Source organism: Nerophis ophidion, linkage group LG15, assembly GCF_033978795.1.
Source record: "Nerophis ophidion isolate RoL-2023_Sa linkage group LG15, RoL_Noph_v1.0, whole genome shotgun sequence".
Lineage (NCBI taxonomy): Eukaryota > Metazoa > Chordata > Actinopteri > Syngnathiformes > Syngnathidae > Nerophis > Nerophis ophidion.
Genome location: NC_084625.1, coordinates 46,047,808 through 46,063,961, shown reverse-complemented (window position 1 = coordinate 46,063,961; position 16,154 = coordinate 46,047,808). Strand labels below are relative to the sequence as shown.

Sequence of the window (16,154 nt, the reverse complement as noted above, 5' to 3'; positions counted from 1 at the left end):
CGGCAAGGTGAGGAGATGAGACAAATCTAATGCAGGTAAATACAGGGACGGAAATAAGGATGCTACACACCCAGCGAAATAGGGACACTCACCTGCTCCCGGGCACTAATCAGAAAGCTATTTATTCCTGCCTTTCAACACTTGGTCTGGCCGTCTTGTTTGCTCATGCAAGTTACGTTGAATACCTTTTTTATTCCTAGTCTTGTACTAAGCTTCGCCGTAGCTTCCCATGCTTTTCTGTTGATTTGTATTTCCTGACTGATTTATAGTAAATAAATCATTTTCCGACCTGCACGCTGCCTTCCCGGAGCTCCGCCTGCATCTTGGGGAAACGTTCCGTGCATTAACATGCGACCCCACCGTGACAGCACTGATCACCGACAAGTAACGAGCTTATGCGGCTATTGACATACCGAGCCGCTGCATGGCCACTGAATAGGTGAAAGTTAATGCTATATCATAAAAAACGCCTCTTTGTTGGTTGTGTCCATAAACCGAGACGTTTGTCAGTCAACTTTGAAATTCTATTCAAACGACGCAACAATCTGCCCGTTTTCTCCCATCAATGAGAAACACAGGTTTTGTGCTGAAAGATATAAACATCCCAATAGTCAATGTACGCAGTGATTTCAATCAATCAATCTTTTTTTATATAGCCCTGAATCACAAGTGTCTCAAAGGGATGCACAAGTCACAACGACATCCTAGGTCTAGATCCCACATGAGGGCAAGGAAAAACTCACAACCGAGTGGGATGTCAATGAGAATGACAATGAGAAACCTTGGAGAGGACCAATTTGCCGTTTCTTTTCTTTTCTGCTCTGCCCCTCTTTCCTTGTGGAGGTGGGGGGCACAGGTTCGGTGGCCATGGATGAAGTGCTGGTTGTCCAAAGTCGGGACCTAGGGTGGACCGCTTGCCATCTCCGCTCAGGATGGTCTCCTGCTGGCCCCACTATGGACTGGACTCTCACTGTTATGTTAGATCCACTATGGACCGGACTCTCACAATATTATGTTAGACCCACTCGACGTCCGTCGCACCGGTCGTCACATCTGCAGTCCTCTCCAAGGTTTCTCATCGTCAACCCATTGGGTTGAGTTTTTCCTTGCTCTGATGTGGGATCTGAGCCGAGGACGTCGTTGTGGCTTGTGCAGCCCTATGAGACACTCGTGATTTAGGCCTATGTAAATAAAGATTGATTGATTGATTGAAGGTGAAATCCTTTAGGGAGTGATGACAAAGTGCAGGGGAGCATAAATAAGGCTGAACATAAAACTGTTTTTGGTGACTCGATGTGACAATGACCCCAGGTGTGCTCTGTCACTGCCTTTAAAACCAGGCCGGCTCCGATGAATAAACCAACACTGGCTTGATTGACAGCCCTGCTTTAAAGCATGAAGGGAAAAATTGAAGATATGGCATCAAAACAGTCGCTCTAACTGGCGGAAGAAGGATGTGAAGTTATTAAAATCCAGTTTTTTGAGTCCTAACCGGGGACAAAACAACACATGAACATAAAAGGAATACAATTTGCAAACACATCAATTAAAAGTTAGGTCGAGCAGCGCTACCCAGTGAGGGAAAAGACCGCCATCTCATTGTTTGCTGCAGTTCTTAAGGCGTGGGGGAATGAGGTTGATACAGCACACCTATGCTCTCTTGCGTCTGTGACACATGAACCTATTCATTTATTCATATGCAAGTGTTACAGTCCGACAAAGAGGCAGGGCACGCCGGAGCCCGGCCCAAGATGGCGGCGAGGAGGCGGGGATGGCGAGCGAGCGGCGAGGCGGGGCGTGCCGGGAGCGACGCCACAATTGAGATCAGGTGCGTGGATCGCGCACCTGTATAGGATTAATGAATCCTCTCGCACTGTTTAAAAGGGCGGCAAAGACGTGGAGAAACAACGATGAAATGGGACGAATCGCAAGAGAGCAAGAGCGAGAGGCAGACGACGCGGGCGACTGAAAAGAAACCCGAAAAAGACTTTTCTTATTAGAAAATAAAGAAAGTCAACACTGTTCAAAGTCATGTCCTTCCTTGGTGGTCCCTGGAACCCGCACGATGGTGAGAGTCGTCCACGGTTAGGTTATAGACTTTGCATGCAGTTGTAGTTCCAACGGTATGTTGCCATAGCCAAGAAATAGTCCTTGTCGTTAAGCTAAATGTGCCGTTATTGTCTATTGTTGGGTCTTTGAAAAAGTGTTTGTACTGAAGTAAAAGGGTGACACAAAAAAGGCATTCATCACTTAAACCTGAATAACTTTTGAAATAATTAATCTATTCTTTTTACAAATGTTTGCATTCTATTCTATTCTATTTTATTCCATTCGCTGATTACTGTGATGTTAGTTTAGTAGCATCACTATTTCATAGTTTTTTTCAAAGTGCCCAGATGTAATTTGTTAGAATAATTGTTTCTAAATTATCTCCAAAAACTTTGTATTACATTGTGTTCCTGACAAGAAGACAAAGACTATCTTTGAAACCTACCAAGAAGAATACTCGTAAAACTCCACTGGGACTTCGAAGCAGACAGATGGCAGGATCTGCCCAAGTTCCAGAGGAACACTTTTTGAAGTATTTTACAAACTCCCTTTGAACTATTTTATGGGACTCTCTTTGAACTATTTGACAAACTCTCTTCGGACTGTTCGGTAACCGAAGGCATAGCTGTTTACGACCCACTTCCCTCAGGACGCAGCTGTGGGCAGGTGGGGGGAGAAAGTCAAATTAAGAAGGAGGAGTATAATCTTTAGGCAGATCATGGTGCTGGACTGTACAGAGAGAACAGCAGCCATGTCTCTCCTCAGATCTGAGTCTAAATTGAATCCTGTCTCTGTTTGATTCCTTGCCTTTTGTCTTGTTTAATAGATCTCATCAATGTTTGAATCTGACCTAATTCAACACAATTTCATCGTAAAATTTTCATCATGCTGAAAGTGTGTGAGAGTCGTAGAGCAAATGAAAATTCTTATCATGCGGCGCAATGTTTTATACCGCCGGCAGTATTAAAGAAAGATGGGAACTTCACATGCTCTTACCTTGGCCGGTCGCCGCGAGCGTCTCCTCGCCAAAGTTTACTGCCGTTGAGCGACCTTGAGGGGCTTCATTAATTCCCACACTTTTCAGGACAAAACAGGACCTTGGGCTATTCGGCGCAGTGGCGCACCATCGCAACACTTTTTTTTTTTTCAATTAATATTTCAGCAATAATCAAATTAGAATGATCAATCACTTGGTTTAACCTGCCAGCGAGTCAATTCTATTATTCAAATCACTGCTTGTCATTATCATTCATTTTTAATCAGCGTCTGCAGCGCACTTGCCGTCCTCCAGTCTCAGAACTGATTGAACTTATGTTTTTCTTCAGACAATTTGACTTTAATTCCGAGTAATGAGGACCGATGCACGCTACTACAAGTGAAGAATGAACCAAAGTTGACATCAGGACGTGATTGAAGTGGAATTCTAACCACTTAAAAGTCTAATCTTTCAATCCTCGCAGGTGATTAGCTGGTGGGCAACAAAACAGATTCACCCCGCTGAGATTTGTGTTCTCAAATATGACTCATGCTTGTTAATATTCTCAGTCGTCAGGTCCTTGTATTCTCAGGATATTCAAATGATCGCAACGAGACTGTTCGGAATGTCTTAGACTAGGGGCTTCCTAACTATGGCCCGCGATACATCACAAGTTTACCCAAGAAGATTGGCCCGCAGCTTGTTTGTGCCCAACTATGGGATACAACCCGCCGGACATTCCACCAAAAATTGTCTTTAGATTTTTAAGAAACTGCCCCAAGTGGAGGAGTTCAAGTACCTTGGAGTCTTGTTTACGAGTGAGGGAAGAGTGGATCCTGAGTTAAGTTAAGTTAAAGTACCGAAATTTGTCCTCTGCATTCGACCCATCCCTTTGATCACCCCCTGGGAAGTGAGGGGAGATCGACAATTTTTAAGAAACTGCCCCAAGTGGAGGAGTTCAAGTACCTTGGAGTTTTGTTTACGAGTGAGGGAAGAGTGGATCCTGAGTTAAGTTAAGTTAAAGTACCGAAATTTGTCCTCTGCATTTGACCCATCCCTTTGATCACCCCCTGGGGAGTGAGGGGAGATCGACAATTTTTAAGAAACTGCCCCAAGTGGAGGAGTTCAAGTACCTTGGAGTCTTGTTTACGAGTGAGGGAAGAGTGGATCCTGAGTTAAGTTAAGTTAAAGTACCGAAATTTGTCCTCTGCATTTGACCCATCCCTTTGATCACCCCCTGGGGAGTGAGGGGAGATCGACAATTTTTAAGAAACTGCCCCAAGTGGAGGAGTTCAAGTACCTTGGAGTTTTGTTTACGAGTGAGGGAAGAGTGGATAGTGAGTTAAGTTAAGTTAAAGTTAGGGTACCAAAATGTGTCCTCTGCATTTGACCCATCCCCTTGATCACCCCCTGGGAAGTGAGCGGAGATCGACAATTTCTAAGAAACTGCCCCAAGTGGAGGAGTTCAAGTACCTTGGAGTCTTGTTTACGAGTGAGGGAAGAGTGGTTCGTGAGTTAAGTTAAGTTAAAGTTAAAGTACCGAAATGTGTCCTCTGCATTTGACCCATCCCCTTGATAACCCCCTGGGAAGTGAGGGGAGATCGACAATTTTAAAGAAACTGCCCCAAGTGGAGGAGTTCAAGTACCTTGGAGTCTTGTTTACGAGTGAGGGAAGAGTGGATCGTGAGTTAAGTTAAGTTAAAGTTAAAGTACTAAAAATTTGTCCTCTGCATTTGACCCATCCCTTTGATCACCCCCTGGGAAGTGAGGGGAGATCGACAATTTTTAAGAAACTGCCCAAAGTGGAGGAGTTCAAGTACCTTGGAGTCTTGTTTACCAGTGTGGAAAGAGTGGATCGTGAGTTAAGTTAAAGTTAAAGTACCAAAATTTGTCCTCTGCATTTGACCCATCCCCTTGATCACCCCCTGGGAAGTGAGGGGAGATCGACAACTTTTAAGAAACTGCCCCAAGTGGAGGAGTTCAAGTACCTTAGAGTCTTGTTTAAGAGTGAGGGAAGAGTGGATCATGAGTTAAGTTAAGTTAAAGTTAAAGTACCAAAATTTGTCCTCTGCGTTTGACCCATCCCCTTGATCACCCCCTGGGAAGTGAGGGGAGATCGACAATTTTTAAGAAACTGCCCCAAGTGGAGGAGTTCAAGTACCTTGGAGTCTTGTTTAGGAGTGAGGGAAGAGTGGATCCTGAGTTAAGTTAAGTTAGAGTTAGGGTACCAAAATGTGTCCTCTGCATTTGACCCATCCCTTTGATCACCCCCTGGGAAGTGAGGGGAGATCGACAATTTTTAAGAAACTGCCCCAAGTGGAGGAGTTCAAGTACCTTGGAGTCTTGTTTACGAGTGAGGAAAAGTGGATCGAGAGTTTAGTTAAGTTAAATATAAAGTACTAAAATTTGTCCTTTGCGTTTGACCCATTCCTTTGATCACCCCCTGGGAAGTGAGGGAGATCGACAATTTTTAAGAAACTGCCCCAAGTGGAGGAGTTCAAGTACTTTGGAGACTTGTTTACTAGTGAGGGAAGAGTGGATCCTGAGTTAAGTTAAGTTAAAGTTAAAGTACCAAAATTTGTCCTCTGCATTTGACCCATCCCTTTGATCACCCCCTGGGAAGTGAGGGGAGATCGACAATTTTTAAGAAACTGCCCAAAGTGGAGGAGTTCAAGTACCTTGGAGTCTTGTTTACCAGTGTGGAAAGAGTGGATCGTAAGTTAAGTTAAAGTTAAAGTACCAAAATTTGTCCTCTGCATTTGACCCATCCCCTTGATCACCCCCAGGGAAGTGAGGGGAGATCGACAATTTTTAAGAAACTGCCCTAAGTGGAGGAGTTCAAGTACCTTGGAGTCTTGTTTACGAGTGAGCGAAGAGTGGATCCTGAGTTAAGTTAAGTTAAAGTTAGGGTACCAAAATGTGTCCTCTGCATTTGACCCATCCCCTTGATCACCCCCTGGGAAGTGAGGGGAGATTGACAATTTTTAAGAAACTGCCCTAAGTGGAGGAGTTCAATTACCTTGGAGTCTTGTTTACGACTGAGGGAAGAGTGGATCGTGAGTTTAGTTAATTTAAAGATAAAGTACTAAAATTTGTCCTCTGCGTTTGACCCATCCCCTTGATCACCCCCTGGGAAGTGAGGGGAGATCGACAATTTTTAAGAAACTGCCCCAAGAGGAGGAGTTCAAGTACCTTGGAGTCTTGTTTACGAGTGAGGGAAGAGTGGATCGTGAGTTAAGTTAAGTTAAAGTTAAAGTACCAAAAATTTGTCCTCTGCGTTTGACCCATCCCCTTGATCACCCCCAGGGAAGTGAGGGGAGATCGACAATTTTTAAGAAACTGCCCCAAGTGGAGGAGTTCAAGTACCTTGGAGTCTTGTTTACGAGTGAGGGAAGAGTGGATCCTGAGTTAAGTTCAGTTAAAGTTAAAGTACCCAAATTTGTCCTCTGCATTTGACCCATCCCCTTGATCACCCCCTGGGAAGTGAGGGGAGATCGACGATTTTTAAGAAACTGCCCCAAGTGGAGGAGTTCAAGTACCTTGGAGTCTTGTTTACGAGTGAGGGAAGAGTGGATCGTGAGTTAAGTTAAGTTAAAGATAAAGTACTAAAATTTGTCCTCTGCGTTTGACCCATCCCCTTGATAACCCCCTGGGAAGTGAGGGGAGATGGACAATTTTTAAGAAACTGCCCCAAGTGGAGGAGTTCAAGTACCTTGGAGTCTTGTTTACGAGTGAGGGAAGAGAGGATCGTGAGTTAAGTTAAGTTAGAGTTAGGGTACCAAAATGTGTCCTCTGCATTTGACCCATCCCCTTGATCACCCCCTGGGAAGTGAGGGGAGATCGACAATTTTTAAGAAACTGCCCCAAGTGGAGGAGTTCAAATACCTTGGAGTCTTGTTTACGAGTGAGGGAAGAGTGGATCGTGAGTTAAGTTAACTTAAAGTTAGGGTACCAAACTGTGTCGTCTGCATTTGACCCATCCCCTTGATCACCCCCTGGGAAGTGAGGGGAGATCGACGATTTTTAAGAAACAGCCCCAAGTGGAGGAGTTCAAGTACCTTGGAGTCTTGTTTACGAGTGAGGGAAGAGTGGATCGTGAGTTAAGTTAAGTTAAAGTTAAAGTACCAAAATGTGTCCTCTGCATTTTACCCATCCCCTTGATCACCCCCTGGGAAGTGAGGGGAGATCGACAATTCGGATCGCTGCGGCGTCTTCAGTAATAATTACCATGAATTGATTAACGTGGACCCCGACTTAAACAAGTTGAAAAACTTATTCGGGTGTTACCATTTAGTGGTCAATTGTACGGAATATGTACTGAACTGTGCAATCTACTGATAAAAATGCGGACGCTGTATCGATCCGTTGTGGTGAAGAAGGAGCTGAGCCGGAAGGCAAAGCTGTCCATTTACCGGTCGATCTACGTTCCCATCCTTACCTCTCCCGTCCAAAGGCAAAACCCAGTAACTCAATTTTGGTCAAAACTGAGCTGATAATTATTTTGGAATTCCTAGGTGATACGCTTTACATTAGTGTATGCGATATTGTAATTTGTTCCGTAAGTAAGCTGTTACGCGCATGGCAGGACCTAGCAACTACCACATAACCGAGGAGATACAACAGAAAAACCTAGTATCTCAAGGGACCAATCGGAGCTTCTTTGTCAGTCGCCTTATTGTCTTTAATGAGTCATTTGCACGAATGGGGGCCGACGGTCAACCTGATTATGTGATATTATGGCACGAGGGGATATTTGGAAGATTGGCCCAGGACGTTGCAAGCACCTTCATTAAATGTATTGCTCTTGATTCTTCCCCTTGCATACTCTTTTGGGCAGATAACTGTGGAGGTCAAAAATAAAAACTGGACGCTGTACACGGCTCTTGCCCGATGTGCAAACGCAGAATGGGGCCCGCCCGAGATTGTGACAAAATATCTGGAGAAAGGGCACACGTTCATGAGAGCGGATTCAATCCATGGCTCAATCGGCAAGAAAATGAAAGCTCAAGAAAATATCTATACGTTTGATGACTCTGTAGATCTTTGTAAGACGGCATCGAGATAGATTGGTTTTCCTTTGTTTTCTCAAAATCAGCTAGAAGTGAGTTACTAGGTTTTGCCTTTGGACGGGAGACCTATGGTCATGAGCTTTGGGTTATGACCGAAAGGACAAGATCACGGGTACAAGCGGCCGAAATTAGTTTCCTCCGCCGGGTGGCGGGGCTCTCCCTTAGAGATAGGGTGAGAAGCTCTGCCATCCGGGAGGAACTCAAAGTAAAGCCGCTGCTCCTCCACATGGAGAGGAGCCAGATGAGGTGGTTGTCACCTGAACGCCTCCCTAAGGAGGTGTTTAGGGCAAGTCCGACCAGTGGGAGGCCACGGGGAAGACCCAGGACACGTTGGGAAGACTATGTCTCTGGGAACGCCTTGGTGATCCCCTGGGAGGAGCTGGACGAAGTGGCCGGGGATAGGTTGATTGGCAACACTAAATGTTATGTTCTCGTCACAATCCTCAAAAAGAAAAGGAGGGGTGGAGCAAAGCATATTATGTCGTTCTCCGGGTCTAAATTGGCTGTCAAAGTGTACCCACAATACGTCCTTGTTCTTCTACTATCCAAGTGAGAGGCATGATTTATGGTCGAGAATCAACTTTCACGAGCAGGGAAGCAAGGAAACACCTGACCAGTCGTTATAGGCAACATAGGCACACAAGATTGTTATTACGGCGCCACTAGAAATAGTTTGTCTGCGTTAGCGCTTATAATAACAATATCACTGGGCGCTCGTGCAAGCAACTTGCGGGTTCCTGGTTCAATCCCACCGTCCACCACATCCTCTGTGTCTTTGAGCAATACACTTCACCCTTGCCCCTGATGGATCAGGTTAGCGCCTTGCATGGCAGCTCCCGCCATCAGTGTGTGAATGTGTTAATGTGGAAATAGTGTCAAAGCCCTTTGAGTACCTTGAAGGTAGAAATGCACTATACAAGTATAACCTATTTACCATTCACTAATACTTGGTTAATATTCAAGTCATGAATATAAAAGGAGTTTTGTTGGCAGTTTTTGGCTGGTTATTTATTGGGTTTCATGGGCGGAATAGATTACCTCAGCATTATTGAAGTGTACTTATAATGTTCCATTACTGCCACCTCCCGACCCTGGATGACAAGCCGATGACAAGCTCCTTGGTCTTGTCCACATAGTTAGCCCAAGAGCACTCCACAAAGTCAGCGATCAGTGTCCTGTACTCCACTTCTCGTCCCTACCCAATACACCCGACTACAGCAGAGTCATCAGCGAGTTTCTGCAGACACTGGAAGTCTGAGGTGAACAGGTATGGAGACAGGGCAGTCCTCTGTGGAGCACCTACACCACTGACCGCAGTATCTGACCGGGAACTCCCCAGTCGCACAAACTGGGGCTTGTCAGACAAGTTGTCAGTGATCCAGGAGACACCCATCCTGAGCAACTTGTCACTCATCAGAATTGGCTGGGGTCTGTTACGTAAACTACAGAGGCCCCAGGGTAGGAGCCACCAGGGGTCTCAGCTGAGCCAGCACAAGTTTCTCAAGGACCTTCATGACATGAGACGTTAGGGCAACCGATCTGAAGTCATTCAAGCCGGATGGGATGGGCTTCTTGGGCACCGGTACTAAGCAAGATGTTTTCCATAGCGCTGGTATTTTTTCGAACTTCAGACTCATGGTCAGGGCCTGGTACTTGGCTGGGTTGACTCTCTCCAGCTGTCGTCTCCCCTGTCCAGATCTCAGATAACCATAGCTGGCTTTCTCAGTGGTGGTGGAAGTGGGGGGATGTAAAGCAGCTGTGGCAGGCAGGACTGTAGGAGTTTGTGGATTATTCTTTTGTAAATGTGTGAGAACAGGAGTGCTGGGGGCAGGCCCAGCAGGGGGCTGCAGTGCTGCATATTTTGAAAAACAAATTCAGTTTGCTGGCTCTGTCTGCACCCACTTCCTGCTGCCTGGCTTTGGTGTTGAAGCCAGTGATCCTTTTCATGCCCCTCCACACATCCTGAATATTATTCTGCTGGAGTTTGGCCTCCAGCTTCCTCCAGAAGGCATCTTTCCCTTCCTGCAGCTTAACTTTAAGTTGCCACCGTATCCTCTTCAACTCATCCCCATCACCAGCTCTGAAAGCGAGGCTGATCTCCAAATTAAAGCTGATTGAATGCCAATTAAAGTGTGGGTGGTTTATGAGCCTTTGGTGTGCTTGTGAGTGGGTCTATCTCTCTAGGGCAATTTAGGAATAGCTCTGTCATTCCTCGAACCAGAATGGTCCAATGATGCCATGTTTGGAGATGGCGACCCATGCAGTGCACTTGACAGAGTGTAATGGCCTTTGCAGACAGTACTCAGGCGGTGTGCTACCCCAGAAGATGTTATTCTTAGAGTTGACATGACCTGACAGCAGAAAATGTGGCTGATCCGAAAATCAGACATTGTCAAGGAAGTCTGGCGCAGCGTCAATCTTATCGCAAAACCACTGGCACATGATCACTCGTTTCCTCATGTCGGCAAGTGTAAGATTTTGTTTAATATACATCCTTTAAGGATAGAGGTCGAGATCTGCGATCAAAATTTTCCGCACAAACTCCCGGTTCATTCCAAGCTCCTGACTTCGTCGACGCACAGACTTGCGTGGGCTGCGGACAACAGAGTCTCTTGACTGCATCAACGTACTGTGGTGTCCTTGATGACTTCGGTCGTCCAGAGTGTGATTTTCTGTTAGTATCTTTACGATTGAGGTTACTAACAGTCCCATGGGTTCGGAACTTGTTGACCCATCTGTAGATCATTGTGTGGGCAGGAAATTCCCAACGTACAAACCGTAAGGTTTTACTACTTACGTATAAAATACTACACGGTCTAGCTCCAGCCTATCTTGCCGATTGTATTGTACCATATGTCCCGGCAAGAAATCTGCGTTCAAAAGACTCCGGCTTATTAGTGATTTCTAGAGCCCAAAAAAAGTCTGCGGGCTATAGAGCGTTTTCCGTTCGGGCTCCAGTACTCTGGAATGCCCTCCCGGTAACAGTTCGAGATGCTACCTCAGTAGAAGCATTTAAGTCTCACCTTAAAACTCATCTGTATACTCTAGCCTTTAAATAGACCTCCTTTTTAGACCAGTTGATCTGCCGCTTCTTTTCTTTCTCCTATGTCCCCCCCTCCCTTGTGGAGGGTGTCCGGTCCGATGACCATGGATGAAGTACTGGCTGTCCAGAGTCGAGACCCAGGATGGACCGCTCGTCGGGACCCAGGATGGACCGCTCGCCTGTATCGGTTGGGGACATCTCTACGCTGCTGATCCGCTTGAGATGGTTTCCTGTGGACGGGACTCTCGCTGCAGTCTTGGATCCGCTTTAACTGAACTCTCGCGGCTGTGTTGGAGCCACTATGGATTGAACTTTCACAGTATCATGTTAGACCCGCTCGACATCCATTGCTTTCGGTCCCCTAGAGGGGGGGGGGTTGCCCACATCTGAGGTCCTCTCCAAGGTTTCTCATAGTCAGCATTGTCACTGGCGTCCCACTGGATGTGAATTCTCCCTGCCCACTGGGTGTGAGTTTTCCTTGCCCTTTTGTGGGTTCTTCCGAGGATGTTGTAGTCGTAATGATTTGTGCAGTCCTTTGAGACATTTGTGATTTGGGGCTATATAAATAAACATTGATTGATTGATTGATTGATTCTTTGAATCGCAACTGAGCCGCGTTGATAGAATTCTGCCGAAAATAGGCCTCAACTATAAATGTCTTTTGTTCAGTAGTCCATGGCATCTCGAAGTTTAAATGTTCTAAACTTTTAGAACAGGGTTCTCAAACTCAATTTCCCTGGGGGGCCACTGGACACAGAGTCTGGGTGAGGCTGGGCCGCAAGAAAATATTTCTTAAAAAAAATGTTGCTTACTCCTCATCATGTTTAGTTGTATGATGACGTTTCAAATTGTATTCTTTGTGCACCGCAACTTTCTCTGTGCAAAAAAGACACAACGGGGTGCCGATGTGCTCAACAAAGAAATATCGCATCTCCCAATTTTCCTGGAATCTTCTTTGCTCATCACTAACCTTTCTCTTCACTGCAGGCTTTGAAAAAGACATGTTTGGGGTTGTGGAATATTTTTGTATCTAGCCGACGCACGGAGAATAATGTTATTTCCGCAATGTGTGTCGTTCTGCTTTTCCTCCCTACAGCAACACGGCGGTCTGCGGATAATAGCTGGGAAAGTACCGGGATAGTGAGCGCAAAAAAAACGGACTGCTCTCGGAGTGTTATCCGGCGCCATATAGGAATATATGTAGTGTTCATCATGTGAGGCAATGCAAATTAAATAATAAAACAAAGAGATAACGATTCGAATTGGTCCAACTTTATCGGGGACTGTTATTACTGACGGACAGGTGTCGCGGTGCGACTGCAGCCAGGCACGTAAGAAAGCCCTCGTCTCCTTCGCAACGTCTCCGTGGCTTTCACTCATTTGCTGCTTTTCCACTAATGCAGGGGTAGGCAACCCAGAACGTTGACATAGCCATTTTGGATTAAAAAAACACAACGCTGTCAAGCTCCATTCATATAAAACTTGCGAGCCGCACTGAAATTAAACTTTCATATTAAGGTGGGGGCCGTAAAATAACGTCTCGCGGGCCGTGTGTCTGAGACCCCTGGTTTATATGTTATAGTTATTTGAATGACTCTTACCATAATATGTTACGTTAACATACCAGGCACCTTCTCAGTTGGTTATTTATGCCTCATATAAGGTACACTTATTCAGCCTGTGGTTCACTATTCTTTATTTATTTTAAATTGCCTTTCAAATGTCTATTCTTGGTGTTGGGTTTTATCGAATAAATTTCTCCCCAAAAATGCGACTTATACTCCAGTGCGACTTAAACTCCGAAAAATACTGTAGTTGCTTATTAACATGCAAATTAGTAACATATTGGCTCTTAATTGGTCATTATTAATGCTTTATTCTGCATGGCTCTAACCCTAACCAAATAACTCTAAACTTAGTCTGTGTTACTTACAATATGTCCCCCTAGTGTCCAAATAACTCTTAATTAGTCTTTGTTACTTAAAATGTTCCCCATACTAAAGTGGTACCTTTTTTTTTTTTTTTTTCATAATTTGACCACAAAGGCCTACTGAAATGAGATTTTCTTATTCAAACGGGGATAGCAGGTCCATTCTATGTGTCATACTTGATCATTTCGCGATATTGCCATATTTTTGCTGAAAGGATTTAGTAGAGAACATCCACGATAAAGTTCGCCAATTTTGGTCGCTAATAAAAAAAGCCTTGCCTGTACCGGAAGTAGCAGACGATGTGCGCGTGACGTCACGGGTTGTGGAGCTCCTCACATTTGAACATTGTTTAAAATCATGGCCACCAGCAGCTAGAACGATTCGGACCGAGAAAGCGAGGATTCCCCCATTAATTTGAGCGAGGATGAAAGATTCGTGGATGAGGAAAGTGAGAGTGAAAAACTAGAAGAAAAAAAAATAAATCAATAAAAAAAATTAAAAAAATCTAGAGGGCAGTGGGAGCGATTCAGATGTTATTAGACAAATTTATTAGGATAATTCTGGAAAATCCCTTATCTGCTTATTGTGTTACTAGTGTTTTAGTGAGATTATATGGTCGTACCTGTACAACCTGAAGGTCGGCACCGCACCTTTTTTCAGCACCAGTCGACGGGTGGTGGCGATGCCCATCTCTGCCCTTCGCAAGGGACCCTCTTCGAAACATGATCTTTCGAAATGATCGCTGCATAATACACTGTACTTTGTGTGTGTGGTCCAATCCAACCGTGTTCGCTTGACCGCTCTGTTCCATAGTAAAGCTTCACCGTCATCTTTCGGGAATGTAAACAATGAAACACCGGCTGTGTTTGTGTTGCTAAAGGCGGCCGCAATACATCGCTTCCCACCTATCAATCAATCAATCAATCAATGTTTATTTATATAGCCCTAAATCACAAATGTCTCAAAGGACTGTACAAACCATTACGACTACGACATCCTCGGAAGAACCCACAAAAGGGCAAGGAAAACTCACACCCAGTGGGCAGGGAGAATTCACATCCAGTGGGACGCCAGTAACAATGCTGACTATGAGAAACCTTGGAGAGGACCTCAGGAGGGGACCGAATGGAATGGATGTCGAACGGGTCTAACATGATACTGTGAAAGTTCAATCCATAGTGGCTCCAACACAGCCGCGAGAGTTCAGTTCAAAGCGGATCCAAGACAGCAGCGAGAGTCTCGCCCACAGGAAACCATCCCAAGCGGAGTCGGATCAGCAGCGTAGAGATGTCCCTAACCGATACACAGGCGAGCGGTCCATCCTGGGTCTCGACTCTGGACAGCCAGTACTTCATCCATGGTCATCGGACCAGACCCCCTCCACAAGTGAGGGGGGGACATAGGAGAAAAAGAAAAGAAGCGGCAGATCAACTGGTCTGTAAAGGAGGTCTATTTAAAGGCTAGAGTATAGAAATGAGTTTTAAGGTGAGACTTAAATGCTTCTACTGAGGTGGCATCTCGAACTGTTACCGGGAGGGCATTCCAGAGTACTGGAGCCCAAACGGAAAACGCTCTATAGCCCGCAGACTTTTTTGAGAGCTTTAGGAATCACTAATAAACCGGAGTCTTTTGAACGCAGATTTCTTGCCGGGACATATGGTACAATACAATCGGCAAGATAGGATGGAGCTAGACCGTGTAGTATTCTAAACGTAAGTAGTGAAACCTGAAAGTCACAAGGAAGCCAGTGCGGGTGAGCCAGTACAGGCGTAATGTGATCAAACTTTCTTGTTCTTGTCAAAAGTCTAGCAGCCGCATTTTGTACCAACTGTAATCTTTTAATGCTAGACATGGGGAGACCCGAAAATAATACGTTACAGTAATCGAGACGAGACGTAACAAACGCATGGATAATTATCTACAGCTTTCTTCTTTGAACAAATTGCGAAAGATTCAGCAACACAGAAGTCCAGACTACTGTGTAATTTGGCGATGAAAACAGACGACCTAAGGGAGAGCCCCGCCACCCGGCGGAGGAAACTCATTTCGGCCGCTTGTACCCGTGATCTTATCCTTTCGGTCATGACCCAAAGCTCATGACCATAGGTGAGGATGGGAACGTAGATCGATCGGTAAATTGAGAGCTTTGCCTTCCGGCTCAGCTCCTTCTTCACCACAACGGATCGGTACAACGTCCGCATTACTGAAGACGCCGCACCGATCCGCCTGTCGATCTCACGATCCACTCTTCCCCCACTCGTGAACAAGACTCCTAGGTACTTGAACTCCTCCACTTGGGGCAGGGTCTCCTACCCAACCCGGAGATGGCATTCCACCCTTTTCCGGGCGAGAACCATGGACTCGGACTTGGAGGGGCTGATTCTCATTCCGGTCGCTTCACACTCGGCTGCGAACCGATCCAGTGAGAGCTGAAGATCCCGGTCAGATGAAGCCATCAGGACTACATCATCTGCAAAAAGCAGAGACCTAATCCTTAGAGATAGGGTGAGAAGCTCTGCCATCCGGGAGGAACTCAAAGTAAAGCCGCTGCTCCTTCACATCGAGAGGAGCCAGATGAGGTGGTTCGGGCATCTGGTCAGGATGCCACCCGAACGCCTCCCTAGGGAGGTGTTTAGGGCACGTCCAGCTGGTAGGAGGCCAAGGGGAAGACCCAGGACACGTTGGGAAGACTATGTCTCCCGGCTGGCCTGGGAACGCCTCGGGATCCCCCGGGAAGAGCTAGACCAGTGGTTCCCAAAGTGGGCGGTACCGGTGGAAAGATCTGGGGGGGCGGTGAGGAAGAAGGGGGCGGTAGGGGGGCGGCAGTCCGAAGTCGAAGTCAGAAGTTCGAACGTTTGTTTGACAATTTGTACACAACACGTGCAGCAGGACGAGTCAGTGGACGACGCATCAGGGTCCGGTTACCACGCGCCAACATCATATTTAGTAGAACGGGGCTTCAGTGCAGTCGCCTTGCTTCTTTCCAAGCAAAGAAACCGACTAAAAATTACTGACCGCGGGGATCAACGACTTCTTCTTAGTGAGTTCCAGCCTGATGTTGAGAAGCTTATGTCCCTGCACCAAGC

At 45.9% G+C, this 16,154-nt stretch overlaps 1 protein-coding gene across 1 annotated transcript in view; it reads right to left on the bottom strand.

Annotated features, from left to right (window-relative positions):
* Positions 1-9,536: 9,536 nt before the first annotated feature.
* LOC133569797 (G-protein coupled receptor 161-like) overlaps positions 9,537-16,154 on the bottom strand; it is a 15,101-nt gene continuing 8,483 nt past the window's right edge. The window contains exons 3-5 of the mRNA XM_061922420.1: positions 10,313-10,464; positions 9,997-10,204; positions 9,537-9,887 (exon numbers count right to left, since the gene is read on the bottom strand). Of these exons, the coding sequence (XP_061778404.1) occupies positions 9,537-9,887; positions 9,997-10,204; positions 10,313-10,464 (711 nt within the window). The remainder of the gene's footprint in view (positions 9,888-9,996; positions 10,205-10,312; positions 10,465-16,154) is intronic.